The following is a 15,042-nucleotide window of genomic DNA, read 5'->3' as shown; positions in this document are numbered from 1 at the left end:
GAGAGACACATAGAGAGAGGTGGGAGAGAGAATAAGGTAGAAAAAGAAAAGCAGAGAGCGTGAGAGCGAAAGACCTAGAGATCCTGCCTCCGTTTCAAAGGCAGAGGTGGAGATGTATACGCGAGCGGCAGCGGTTGCGCTTCAATCAAATATCCGGGTGCTGAATTGCGCAGAAGCACCGCTGCAGCTGCGTTTCCGCGTTGACTGAGCCGAGAGAGGGGAGGGGAGGGGAGGGGAGGGGAGGGGAGGGGAGGGGAGGGGAGGAAAAACGGAGAGAGAGAGCGAGTAGCGTAGACGCAGTGGGACACTGAGTCAGTGAAGACTACACCGACGCACTACAGCCACACAACACATACATAGAGAATCGACTCGAAATTGCGCGTCTGCGAGCCCGACTCGAGCGGTGTGAGACCGAAACCCTTTTCACCATGGAGACTGCGGTAAAAACACAATCTAAAATGTGAGATTTACGAAGGCAATCAGAAGAGAGCGAGAGAGTGGCTTTAGCACCTTATCTTGAGCTGGTGATCTCAATTTTGTGCTCTGTCGTCGTCGCAGTGTTTCTGGGGTAAAATGAAGAAGTTTAACATCAGGAAGGTACTGGACGGCCTAAAGGAGCAGGCGTCTTCCTCGGCTTCGTCTGGCCAGTCGGGCACCCAGGAGAACAATTTGATGCAGGAGACCCTTCAGTCCGAGAATTTTCAACTCTGCAAGGTGGGCGAGTCAGATGCATTTTATTATGCAGCTGTATCAAACATAACAGTCTGTAAATTAATGTTGCTGTTTGCGAGTGTATGTTTCTATTTTCTCACTGCATATTGGCTGCCGCTTCTCTCAATGTTGATAGGCTACTTAACGCGCCGCCACCTATATTATTGATAGCCTACAATGTTACCGTTATCATCTGATGAACGGTTTGGCTACTATAGGCGACCACCTGCGTTTGCCTGGTCTTTTTCGTTAACATCTGTTATGAAAAGGTATTATAATAATGATAATATATATTGCTTCATAGGCAACACCCTCTGTCCATTCCCAGGGTTTGTTAACCCAGCCTGTAAAATGCGCATATGGCGAATGCGTTTAGAGATCTACCAAGATAGAATAGGCTTTCCATCATAATTTAGCGTTTGTTTATATACATCCCAGCATTAGACTATATAGGCAGACCTTTATAACAATCTAATAAATGCATAGGCCTACATATATCCTCCCTTCCGTTCAAATAGACTGGCTTCATCGCTCATGTCATGTGCACTTCGAATGAACTGTCATACAGAGGGATTGGGATAAAACAACCCGTTTCTTGCATAATCAGATCGGCTTGGATTAACATGTCAATCGCTGGGTCCCTGGCCGGTTGATACAGTGGCTATCAGTCTCCCACCAACACCTACCTTCCAGTTCCCACACCCGATCCACTCATTGATCCATAGAGGAAGGCTGCGTCTGAAATTTAGACCCGTTTTATCATGCACTGGCTTCCCTTATTCATTGAATAAGACACGACAGAAGAATGGATGGGGTTAATAAGAGATCACATTCGATTTACATGCACACACTGCCTGCAAAACAGCTGGAACGAATGTAGCCCATCCTTGGGACGCCACAGCAAATGTATGTTATAGTTGATACATAGGATACTTTGCTTTCTAGTCAAATGGACAACCCCTTGAATTGTCGCCGATTTCTCACCTTATTATGGTGCTGCACACGCGTGTGCGCGCATGTTATTTATGTGTAATTCAATTGTTATGTTTGGGCCAGGCTAAGATGACCTAAACACGATATTGAATTCAACACCTGCATAAGGGCAATTTTATTTCACATGGTAATGCTCATGCAGCCACAGCTTCAAGTTCACGGCGATGTAGCCCCTTGACTATCCAAGACTTCAACCCCTCCGCGGAGTTGAGCGCAGACTTTTTGAAATGAAATCCATACTTTTTAATAAATCGTTAGTCAAATTCCACTGGGCAAAAACTGGTTGAGTCAACGTTGTTTCCACTTTATTTCAACACCCCAAATCTATATGATGAAGTTGAATCAACATGGAAAACTGATTGGATTTGCAAAAAGGAATTAAAGTAATGGCATTTTGACTTTTTTCAAAACATTGAATTCATGTTAGTTGACAACTCAACCAAATGTAAATCAAAACTAGACATTGAACTGACATCTGTGCCCAGTGGGCTACAACCACAGACTATTTCCTCATTGAGTTGCCATCTTAAAGCAACAGCAATGAGGAAACAGTTGGTGATTGTATTTATTTGTTAATTTGGATCCCCATTAGCTTTTGCAGAAGCACCAGCTACTCTTCCTGGGGTCCACAAAAAACACAAAACATGACAAGTAACAAAACACTGATACACTGATAGACAAGGACAGTCACACAAATGTAAAATACCAAATAATATCTATACAAACAATACAACAAGAAAAAAACATGTTTGTGTTAGTGTGTCTGTGTGTTTGTGTGTGTCCCATCACAGTCCACGCCGTTTCATGAGATGTTGTTTAATAGATTGTTCTTGTCTATTCATGTTCTGTGTTATGTCATGTTTCATGTTTTGTGTGGACCCCAGGAAGAGTAGCTGCTGCTTTCGCAACAGCTAATGGGGATTCTAATAAAATGTCAAATACCAATATGTTTTTTAAAGGTAATTTTGCTGTTTACTTGAGTAATTGGAGATGGAAGGATGTTCCATGTGATCATGGCTCTGTATAATACTGTGCGTTGCCGTGAATTTGTTTTGGACTTGGGGACAGTGAAGATACCCCTGGTGACATGTGTTGTGGGGTACGTATTGGTGTCTGAGCTGAATGTTATTTGATTATGTAGACAATCTGGAATTTTTATCACAGTAATATTTATCATAAAAACTAGAAGAGAAGCAGTTAATCTCTTGTCAACCCTCAACCAGTAAAGACTGACATGCATGTTGTCGATGTTAGTTCTGTATGTGCAGTTAAGGGCAAGGCGTCCTGCTCTGTTTTGAACAAGCTGCAGCCTTGCTAGGTCTTTCTTTGCTGCACTTGACCATATTACCGGAAAGTAATCAAGATGGGACAAGACCAGAGCCTGAACAACTAGTACAGTTGATTTTTGTGTAAAAAATGCAGAACATATTTTTATAACAGACATACCCCTCCCCATCTTCATAACAACTTTGTCAATATGACTTTACCATGATAATTGACATCCAATGTTATACTTAGGAGTTTAGCTTCCTCAACTTGCTCAATGGTCACACCCTTTATGCACAACTCCAGATGAGGTTTATGTCTTCGAGAATGTTTTGAAACAAATACAATGCTTTTAGTTTTAGATGTATTTAAAGCTGCAATTTAATAATAATAATAATAATAATAATTCATTTAATTTGTAAAGTGCTTTTCTCACACCCAAGGCGCTAAAAAAAGATACAAAAATAATAATAAAAACAATCCAAAACACAGAACATAGAACACAGATAACAATCAAAGCTATATACAGGTGTCGTCAGATCCGGAGGACATGAGAACAGAATTAGCAGAGGTCCTTGAAAGCTTTTCTGAACAGAATGGTCTTGAGCTGTGCCTTAGAGGACAGAGACTCTGCAGCCCTAATAGTGTCTGGAAGTGCGTTCCACGGCCGTGGAGGCATGCAACTGAAAGCCCTGTCACCCATAGCTTTTAATCTGCTGCGGGGCTGCTGAAGGGAACGGACCTGGAGGAGCGAAATGTGAATTATAGATCTATCATTCTCATTGAAACAAGTCTAAGAAGCAGTGGATTTGTTCTATGTGCGCTATTTCTATGCTTTTTGCATTTTGTACACCAGCTTCAAACAGCTGAAAATACAATATTGTTGGTTATTGAAAATATATTTCACTGCGTTTTAGATGGTACAATGATTCCCTACACTATACATTGCTTGTTTTGTCACATAAACTCAAATTAGGCGAACTTTTAGAATTTTAGCAACCAGGAAATGGCAGAGCAATTTCTGCATATTGCACCTTTAAGACCAGTTTATTATTAATCACCCATTCTGATACTGACTGTAACTCCTTATTTAGAATTTCAGTGAGCTCACTGGCTTTGGGTGCTGACATGTAATGTGTAGAATCATCCACATACATAGTCATTCTAGCTTTGTGTAAGACCAGTGGCAAATCATTTGTAGAAATAGAGAAGAGTAACGGCCCAAGGAACTGCCCTGAGGGACACCACACTGTACATATCTGATGTTAGAAAAGCTTTCATTGAAGAACACTCTCTCTGGATTCTATTGGATGAATTGAAGTTTTATTAAAAAGTATGGATTTCAGCAAACAGAGGCACACAACAACAGAGGACAAACATAGGTACACGGTAAGGGTTTAAGAATTTACATTTTTGAAGTATCGACCGCATAGCGACTCGAAGGAGGCAGAGGTTCATTTAAAAACTCTAGTCTGCCCTCAACTCTGTGGAGTTGACATGACATTAGGCCTACATACAGTTTTTTTATCCCTTGGGGCAATGGCAGCCCAGCGTTGAGTAATGCCTCTCATTTCTACGTGGCACAGTTTTGCACGCTTTAACATGAATATTAGTGAATGCTCTTGGGAAAGATTCATATCGTTAGGCCTAGATAATGTAAATGATTTGTGGTAGCTTATGTAATTGAAAACGCAGGCCTATTGGTGACGTGTTTCTCTCCGTCGCAAGAGTGCACAAGGGTTTCAACATTTGCGCATGGCTAGACCCGTGTAGGCCTAATATCTGGAATGGTTGGCTAGAACAGCATAAGCTACATGTCGCCAATTATTTTGGTGAAAATACAAAAAAAATAGGTTTTGCGGTTTTGATCGAGCCTGGTCCTGGAGTGTCATAATTGGGTTGGCGCTCCAGGCGCATATGGTCGAGGGAAATCATCCAAAGCCCGGCCTGTGGTGCCGCTGCTGCCTGCACTAGGGCAGGTGTCTGCTACAGTGGAGCGGCTCTTACATAATATGCTTTAGCACTCTGCTCTGCTCTGGCTTTAAGCAAACAAATAGGCTACAAAACCCCCCCGACTGACTTACTGGCTGATGCAATAGGCTCCAGCAGCTGCAGCATATTGTGGTAGACCTGTCACGCCCCAAAGTGATGAGTTTTATTGCTGTGTTTTATTTCTACAGTAGGAATGTCATCATGACTAGCTGCTATGTGGGAGACGCCATCAAAAGAGATGGTGTTGTTGCTAGTATCTGAAAACGGGCCTATGCAGACACAATATGATGGAACCTAACTGATACAACAACAACAAAAAATCCCAGTTAAATTGCTAGTTTTTTCTACGGTCATTGCTATTGTGCTCACTGTTGTGCTGTATATTTTCGTTCCTTTCACAGACTTCAAATTGCGGTTTGAGTAAGTATTCAGACCCCTTGACATTTTTCACATTTTGTTACGTTACAGCCTTATTCTAAAATTGATTAAATAGTTTTTTTCCCCTCATCAAACTACACACAACACCCCATAATGACGAAGCAAAAACTGGTTTTTAGAAATTGTTGCAAATTTATAAAAAATAAAAAAACTGAAATATCACATTTACATAAGTATTCAGACCCTTTACTCAGTACATTGTTGAATCACCTTTGGCAGCAATTACAGCCTTGACTCTTCTTGGGTATGACGCTACAAGCTTGGCACATCTGTATTTTGGTAGTTTCTCCCATTCTTCTCTGCAGATCCTCTCAAGCTCTGTCAGGTTGGATGGGGTGCGTTGCTGCACAGATATTTTCAGTTCTCTCCAGAGATGTTCGATCGGGTTCAAGTCCGGGCTCTGACTGGGCCACTCAAGGACTTTCAGAGACTTGTCCCGAAGCCACTCCTGCGTTGTCTTGGCTGTGTGCTTAGGGTCTCTGTCCTGTTGGAAGGTGAACCTTCGCCCCAGTCTGAGGTCCTGAGCGCTATGGAGCAGGTTTTCATCAAGGATCACTCTGTACTTTGCTCCATTCATCTTTCCCTCGATCCTGACTAGTCTCCCAGTCCCTGCTGCTGAAAAACATCCCCACAGCATGATGCTGCCACCACCATGCTTCACAGTAGGGATGGTGCCAGGTTTCCTCCAGACATGACGCTTGGCATTCAGGCCAAAGAGTTCAATCTTGGTTTCATCAGACCAGATAATCTTGTTTCTCATGGTCAGAGAGTCTTTAGGTGCCTTTTGGCAAACTCCAAGCGGGACTTCATGTGCCTTTTACTGAGGAGTGGCTTCCGTCTGTCCACTCTACCATAAATGCCTGATTGGTGGAGTGCTGCAGAGATGGTTGTCCTTCTGGATGGTTTTCCCATCTCCACAGAGGAACTCTGGAGGTCTGTCAGAGTGACCATCGGGTTCTTGGTCACCTCCCTGACCAAGGCCCTTCTCCCCCGATTGCTCAGTTTGGCCGGGCGGCCAGCTCTAGGAAGAGTCTTGGTGGTTTCAAACTTCTTCCATTTAAGAAAGATGGAGGCCACTGTGTTCTTGGGGACCCTTCCCCCAGATCTGTGCCTTGACACAATCCTGTCTCGGAGCTCTACGGACAATTCCTTCAACCTCATGGCTTGGTTTTTGCTCTGACATGCACTGTCAACTGTGGGACCTTATATAGACTTTCCAAATCATGTTCAATCAATTGAATTTACCACAGGTGGACTCCAATCAAGTTGTAGAAACATCTCATGGATGATCAATGGAAACAGGATGCACCTGAGCTCAATTTTGAGTCTCATAGCAAAAGGTCTGAATACTTATGTAAATAAGTTATTTCTGTTTTTTTATTTTTTTGTAAATTGGCAAACATTTCTAAAAAAAAGTCAAGGGGTCTGAATACTTTCTGAATGCACTGTATGTGGACACAAAACTAACGTTACTCCATTGTGAGAACGAATATGAAAATTCCCTCTAAGCCTGATTTACCTGTTGTTTCCTCATCGCCCTGCTTTGCTGCCCTCTAATTGGACGCCCAGACTGTCCGTCATGGCTTCCCCTATCAGCCGTCGTCCATGGCCCATGACCCAGTCCAGAAGATCCTGGCCATTGGGACCCAGAGTGGGGCCCTCAGACTGTATCCTTTCTGCTCTGTGTGGAGCTGTGTTTAACTCCATTGATCTCTTTGTGCTTTGTTCCCTGGGTTCTTGGGGGAGGCCCTGCATGGGGCAACTCTCAGCCCAGACCAGCAGCAGGTAGGTGGATGTATGGATGGATGGGTGGATTGATGAATGTTTGGATAGATGGATGAATGAATGGATTGGATAGAAAGACAATCAGAATGTCCTGGGAAGAACAGGCTGAGCTCATGTGTGTTTATGTATACTCAGTCTATCCATATGTAATAACACATATTACAGTATAATTGCATGTTACATTGTAAAAATAAAAAATCCTGATATAGAGCTAGCAGCCTGTTTACAGGGACAACAGCTTGCTGTGCTTCACAACACAAAGCAGTGGAATGGCACCACAGGGAGCCATAGCTACAGAGAGCACCCACCCACTAGCTCGCCTCCTGCCTGCCTCTCTGCCTGCGTCAGGCCCCTTTACTGTTCCAGCGTGTGTTCTCGCTGAAAAACAACTCATTAAGGTGTGATTAAGGGGTGGACAGGCGGGCGGCAACATCCCTCTGTCTCTCTGCCTGTCTGTCTCTGTCTTTTTGTCCCTCCCTGCTGTTTGTCTTTCTGTCTCTCCTTGCTGTCTTTCTTTGTTCCTGCCTGCTGTTTGTCTTTCTGTCTCTCCTTGCTGTCTTTCTTTGTTCCTGCCTGCTGTCTTGTACAAGTGGGCTTCATGTCTACTTATATCTGAATGAAAAGGTGAGGCAAAATAAAATCCCAGTTCTATAGGTGCAGGATGGCGATGTTGATTTAAGGTCAGTTTAGCATACTATTTGCATTGATTTTAGATTGGTGTCAATCAAGATGTAACCATAGAGTTGTTGATATGCTGGCTATGCTGGTCAGTTGATGCAACATGTGCTTTCTTTGACCACTTCAGTTGAAGTTGAAACGTCAGTGAATGGTTCAGGGTTTGACAATTCTTCCTCCTCACTGATGTTGGTAGCTTTGAATTTGAGAGAATAGAAAAACGTCTTGACTTCAGTCAGCTCTTTGAGTGATGTGGAACAGACAGAGATAGGTTCTTATCTCTGGGAGAGGAAGGTGAATGGGGAGTCATGCAACTGCCTGCGCTTTTTCCTTCTTCGATCAGTGCTCTAGATGACGACTCGGCCCGCTCTTGCCTAATCTGATAATGATGATGCCTGATACAAAAGAGATGCTCTTATTGGTCCTTTTTTTATTTGTCCTTTGATGAAGATGATTTGGCTCAAGGTCAAGTTGTAGGCATTTGTTATAGCTGTAGTTGTGTAGCCCTATGTTTGCAGTATGTCTATAGCTTCATGCTGTAGCACTAGATTTGTCTCTGTGGCGCTGAGCCTGATTGTATTAGCCTTATAGGACTCTTTGCTCGCAATGCTTGTAACTATGTTCTGTAGCAATCCTTGCAGCTCTAGCTCATTGTCTGTCGTGTGGCTGTATACTATAGCCTTAGGGCCTTGTTGTACGATGTCTGTCCTGTAGCTCTATGTCTGCCCTGTAGCTCTATGTCTGTCCTGTAGCTCTATCTCTTTCCTGTAGCTTTATGTCTGTCCTGTAGCTCTATGTCTGTCCTGTAGCTCTATCTCTATCCTGTAGCTTTATGTCTGTCCTGTAGCTCTATGTCTGTCCTGTAGCTCTATCTCTATCCTGTAGCTTTATGTCTGTCCTGCAGCTCTATGTCTATCCAGTAGCTCTATCGCTATCCTGTAGCTTTATGTCTGTCCTGCAGCTCTATGTCTGTCCTGTAACTCCATCTCTGTCCTGTAGCTCTACGTTTGTTCTGTAGCTCTACGGAATGTCCTGTCGCTCTATCGCTGTCCTGTAGCTCTATGTTTGTTCTGTAGCTCTACGGAATGTCCTGTCGCTCTATCTCTGTCCTGTAGCTCTATGCTGTGATTGCCTGCTAGGCTAGCTGTTATCAGTGTGTCTGTGGCGAGGCTGTTGGTGGTGCTCTCCTCTCCTTTCCTCCCATGGAGGGTAACAGGATGTGGCAGATCAAGGGCCTGAGCCTGGCAGTGGGTGGAGCTTAGCGGGCTGGATAACTAAGGCAGGGGAAGAGGAGAGGGCAGGAGAGGGTGCCCAGATCTGCCAGCCTAAGTGAATGGCCTGTGATCCTAAAAACTGTCCCGTTTGTGATGTTGGCCAGGGTTAGGACGATGTGTTTACTGTCCCTTTGGTAATGTCTGACTGAAAGAGAGCGGCTGGGTGAAGAGAGGGAGAGAGAGAAAGAGAGAGAGAGACGCACACACGCATGCATGCACACCCACGTACACACACACATAGAAACACAGAGAGAGACACAAAGAGAGAGAGAGGGAGAGAGACACAGAACAAAAACACAGAGAGATAGAGGAGAAGGGAGGAGGGGAGAAGGAGAGAGAGAAAATTATTCGGTCTGTCTGTCTCTTGATGTCATGCGCCACCTAGCTGCTCAGCTAAGGTTAGACCCATGCAGCTCCTGCGCTTTTGCACAAGCATGAAAATTGTATTGATCTGTGTGTTGTAATGTGCCTTACTACACACACACACACACACACACACGCACACACACACACACACGCACACACACACACACACACACACACACACACCCATCTCAATTGTTTGGGATCAATCTGCCTCATAGGCATATCTCTGCAGCAATATTTTCTTTGTCTCAAAATATGTAGGGAGCAATTGAAAGATGTCTGGTTGCACCAGCAGTTTCGCTATATTAAATGATCTGCTCATTGAAGGATAGGGAGAGAGAAAGGACTGTGTTACTAATACAGACTGCAGAATGACCATATTACAGATGAGATATGTGGTAAAGCCCAAGGGTACTTCCCTCCTTCAAGTAACCACTGATCTAACATGACCAGATCAGTGAAATTTTTTCAGTGGTTTCCATACTTTCATATATCCATCTGGCATACAGCACTAGATCAGTGATGGCTTCCAGGAAGGAAAGTGTTTCTACAGTATTGAACCAAGTCCGTAATCTGTGTGTGTGTTTTGGGTGGCCTGTGGGTGATTCTATGCAGCAGTGCCTGGCGACTTTAGAGAGATGACTCCTTCACACCCAGGGCGGGTGAGCAGGGAAAATGGCAGTCCTATAACTCAGCACCGCTCTGCACCTCTCCTCTTCCCCAGCTGGCCAGACACAGATCAATGGGTCAAATTGTCGCTCCACACACCGACAGATTATCTCATCACCGGGGCCGAGGGTGTTGGAGAAATCACACACAGAGATACACACATGACTGCACAGGTATACACACACACACACACAGATGAATGCTCAGGCACACATTCAGATACGCACACGCGTACACATGCATGCACGCACGCACCCCCCCCCACACACACACACACACACACACACACACACACACACACACACACACAGCATTCAATCATAATGTAGCTCCTGTATGCATTGTTTTACCTATCATAGTATCTTGTTGTAACATCACATGTTAGTTATTGCATTGTGATTGCAGTGTTATACACTCCGTTTCCATCCATGTTGCCTGTTGATTGTTGAATGCCTTATTGGTCCATAGTATTGGTATTACAATGTGACTAGAATGTCTATCTGGCTTACCCCTCCCCTGCTGTAGAGATCTGGCTATAGAGATCTGTTGTAGAGATCCAATTTGTAAGTCGCTCTGGATAAGAGCATCTGCTAAATGACGTAAATGTAAATGTAAATCTAGCTGTAGAAATCTGATGTAGAGACTTAGCTTCTCACAGAGTGGTCCTGTTTGGCTCAGTCGGTAGAGCATGGCACTTGCAATGCCAAGGGTAGTGGGTTCGATTCCCACTGGGACCACCCATACATAAAATGTATGCACGCATGACTGTAAGTTGCTGTGAATAAAAGTGTCTGCTAAGTGGCTTACATGTATATTATTATTATTATTATTATTATTATTATTATTATTATTATTATTATTATTATATATAGTGAGAGTAGAGCAGCTAACAGTGATGCTGGATTGGGAGAGAGACTCTAATTAAACAGCATAGGCCAGCCAGCCTCACAGAGCAGAGATGTTGCATTTTCCAGGTCAAAAGCCACTGTGCATTTATTTATTTATCTATTTGTAGTTTTATCAGATTTTTGTATATCATTTTTTGTCTTACCATTCCCTTCGCTGGTCTGGCGTCTCTCGTCATGAGCTAACCATTTTAGATGGCACTCCACAGTACAGACCAGGCCTGGGGTTGTGTGTGTGTCAGTGTGTGTGTGTGTGTGTGTTTGTGTGTGTGTGTGTGTGTGTGTGTGTGCAAGTGCGTGTGTGTCAGTATTTACATAACATGCTGGAGCTCAGGGAAGGGAAGGCTGAATGAGACAGCAACAGCGAGGCTTTTCAAAGTAGCTTGGCTGCTGTGTGTGTGTGAGTGAAATTAGCATGTGTGTGTATGTGTATATTACAATCTCACCATGTGTGTGTGCATATATGGCTGCGTTCACACAGGCAGCCCAATTCTGATAAATGTTTCACTAATTGGTCTTTTGACCAATCAGATCTGAAAAAGATCTGATGTGAAAAGGTCTGATGTGATTGGTCAAAATACCAATTAGTGTAAACGTAGCCTATGCACACTCCCACACATATTTTTTTGGACAGTGAAGCTAAAACCAGCATTTTGGATTTGAAATCAAATGTTTTATATAAGACGACAAAACAGAATGTCACATTTTATTTTAGGGTATTTTCATCCATATCTGTTTTAATGTGTGGAAATGAATGTCACTTTTATTGTAAATAAATATATAATATGTTTCTGAACACTTCTACATTTATGTTCCCAGCGAACAGGGGACATCCTAATGACATTAGGCAACGTTCCTATTAGGTCCCTTTAAGGGTTTCGGTGAGATGTTATCCCACTGACGTTCTGAGAACGTTCTAGGAAGATTAAAACATACCGTTAACCTCAGGACCATAAGAGGACGTTCAATACAAGTCCCGGTTTGTTCGCAGTATTACGCTGTAATAAGGTATTTTGATGTCCATTTTGGAACATTACGAAAAGGTTCCTATTTGGTTCTGATAGAACATTATCCATGGGACATTCAATGACCACAAGGAAACGTTCTCTTGTTTTAGTCCCTGTAAGTCACTGAGGACCATGCCAGGACCTTTTTAGGACGTTCTCAGGACTTTAATGTCGTTAAGACGTCCCCATAACGTCACAAAATGATCACCTGAAGTAGTCAGGATGTTGCGTCATGTTCCCCTGGAGGTTTTGTCTAGTTCCCGGTTTGTTACATTCCGGGGACGTCCTAACTACTCCTTTTTGTTTGCAGGGTGGATGCTACCATGATTATGGGAAATCATGAATGAATCATGAATAATGATGAGTGAGAAAGTTACAGAGGCATACATATCAACTCCCCCTCCCACCGAACACGTAACGGATTACAATAAAACTGTAACTGTAATACATTACGTTAACAGCAAAAATATTGTAATCAGATTACATATACTTTTAAAAAAACTAGATGATTACTTCTAAGATTACTTTTAAATTCATAAAGGATGTTTGCAAAATAAATCTTTGACACCTTTCTGTTTTCTCAATTACATTTAAATCGGCATTGAAAAAAGGTGCACGTTTAAGTTTGTTCCGCCTGAGCGAGTCTGACCACAAGTCAGAGACCGCTATGATGACACACCAAATGCGTTTGATGGATCGCAGGAAAAGAGCAGGAATAGGCTTTTATAGGTTACAGTCCAAGTTATGTCTTCCAATGGTGTGACTGCTGTCGGCATCCAAAGATTAGCCAACTTGAATAAACACTTGGAGGACGACAGCAGTGGGTTAGCCTACGGGCGATACGGATATCACTTATTATTGATATCTACATAGCGCATTGATGTGAATCACACTGCTACTGTCTCCTTTAGCTTTGTGGTTGTTGTGTATGGCTGTTCACAAATGTATATAATCAATCATTGTTTTTGCGACCAGTGGACAGCCAGTGAGAAATGTGCTCTCACAACAGCTGCATAGTGCAGATAAGAATAAGAGCACCTCCTCCCAGCTGCCCACTGCACTGAGGCTAGGAAACACTGTCACCACTGATAAATCTACGATAATCGAGAATTTCAATAAGCATTTTGCTACGGCTGGCCATGCTTTCCACCTGGCTACCCCTACCCCTACCCCGGCAACCAGCTCTGCACCCTCCGCTGCAACCTGCCAATCAATGCCATACAACACTCCTTCCATAGCCTCCAACTGCTCTTAAACACAAGTAAAACTAAATGCATGCTCTTCAATCGAACGCTGCTTGCACCCGCCCGCCCGACTAGAATCACTACTCTCGACGGGTCTGACTTAGAATATGTGGACAACTACAAATACCTAGGTGTCTGGTTAGACCGTAAACTCTCCTTCCAGACTCACATTAAGCATCTCCAATCCAAAGTTAAATCTAGAATCGGCTTCCTATTTCGCAACAAAGCCTCCTTCACTCATGCTGCCAAACATGCCCTCGTAAAACTGACTCTCCTACCGATCCTTGACTTCGGCGATGTCATTTACAAAATAGCTTACAAAACTCTACTCAGCAAATTGGATGTAGTCTATCACAGTGCCATCCGTTTTGTCACCAAAGCCCCATATACTACCCACCATTGTGACCTGTACGCTGTCGTTGACTGGCCCTCACTACATATTCGTCGCCAAACCCACTGGCTCCAGTTCATCTATAAATCACTTCTAGGCGAATCCCCGCCTTATCTTAGATCATTGGTCACCATAGCAACACCCACCCGTTGTCTGCGTTCCAGCAGGTATCTCTCACTGGTCATCCCCAAAGGCAACACCTCTTTTGGCCGCCATTCCTTCCAGTTTACATTTACATTTTAGTCATTTAGCAGACGCTCTTATCCAGAGCGACTTACAGTTAGTGAATACATATTTTTATTTTATTTTTATACTGGCCCCCCGTGGGAAACGAACCCACAACCCTGGCGTTGCAAACGCCATGCTCTATCAACTGAGCTACATCCCTGCCGGCCATTCCCTCCCCTACCCTGGACGACGCTGGGCCAATTGTGTGCCGCCCATGAGTCTCCCGGTCGCGGCCGGCTGCGACAGAGCCTGGATTCGAACCAGGATCTCTAGTGGCACAGTTAGCACTGCGATGCAGTGTCTTAGACCACTGCGCCACTCAGGAGACATTCTCTGCTGCAAATGACTGGAACGAACTGCAAATATCTCTGAAGCTGGAGACACTTATCTCCCTCACTAACTTTAAGCATCAGTTGTCAGAGCAGCTTACCGATCACTGCACCTGTACACAGCCCATCTGTAATTAGCCCACCCAACTACCTCATCCCCATATTGTTATTTACATTGTTATTTATTTTGCTCATTTGCACCCCAGTATCTCTATTTGCACATCATCTTCTGCAGTAGCCCGTAGGGGGCCCTTGATGGAAATGGAAATATGTATATATATATATATTATTATATATTTTGTTACTTCAACCGCCAACCACAGGAGCCCGCTCTCAATGAATGTACATAACCTGCTGCCGCTCTGCTAATCATCAGATTGGTGGGAGGAGAGGAGGTAGGGGGCCCACATGGGTAACTGGGGGACCCAGCCTTCGTTGGGTAACTGCTTTAGGGCTGGCCCTAGCCTTTTGGGGGCCCTAAGCGAGATTTGGATGGGGGGCCCCACCACCTCGCGGGCAAAACACTTTAGTCGCCCACCTGTTGATGGCAGAGAGAAAATTTCCTGCAATTCTACACATTTTGCCATGGGGCATAGAGAAAATGTTGCAGTTTTAAAGCTAATTACCTGCAATTCTACACATTTTGCCATGAGTTATACCATGTTACTGATATCTGACTGAGAGTGACTAACAAAATCAATGGGGACCCCATGGAGGTCAGGGCCCCTGGGCACGTGTCCGGTTTGTATTCGGTCATGTTTAATACAAG

The 15,042-nt window shown here is 43.9% G+C and overlaps 1 protein-coding gene across 2 annotated transcripts in view; it reads left to right on the top strand.

Moving 5' to 3' along the window:
* Positions 1-573: 573 nt before the first annotated feature.
* Positions 574-15,042, top strand: part of LOC311108719 (syntaxin-binding protein 5-like) — a gene marked incomplete at both ends in the record, with an annotated part of 136,316 nt that continues 121,847 nt past the window's right edge. For both annotated transcript variants that reach the window (XM_084151441.1, XM_084151440.1), the window contains 2 exons: positions 574-714; positions 6,970-7,067. In XM_084151441.1, coding sequence (XP_084007567.1) covers positions 574-714; positions 6,970-7,067 — 239 coding nt within the window. The remainder of the gene's footprint in view (positions 715-6,969; positions 7,068-15,042) is intronic.

This window comes from Coregonus lavaretus, assembly GCF_964263955.1.
Source record: "Coregonus lavaretus genome assembly, chromosome: 33".
NCBI classification, from domain to species: Eukaryota; Metazoa; Chordata; class Actinopteri; order Salmoniformes; family Salmonidae; genus Coregonus; species Coregonus lavaretus.
Note: the sequence above shows the minus strand (reverse complement) of the source record. Positions and strands in the feature narration are given on the sequence as shown.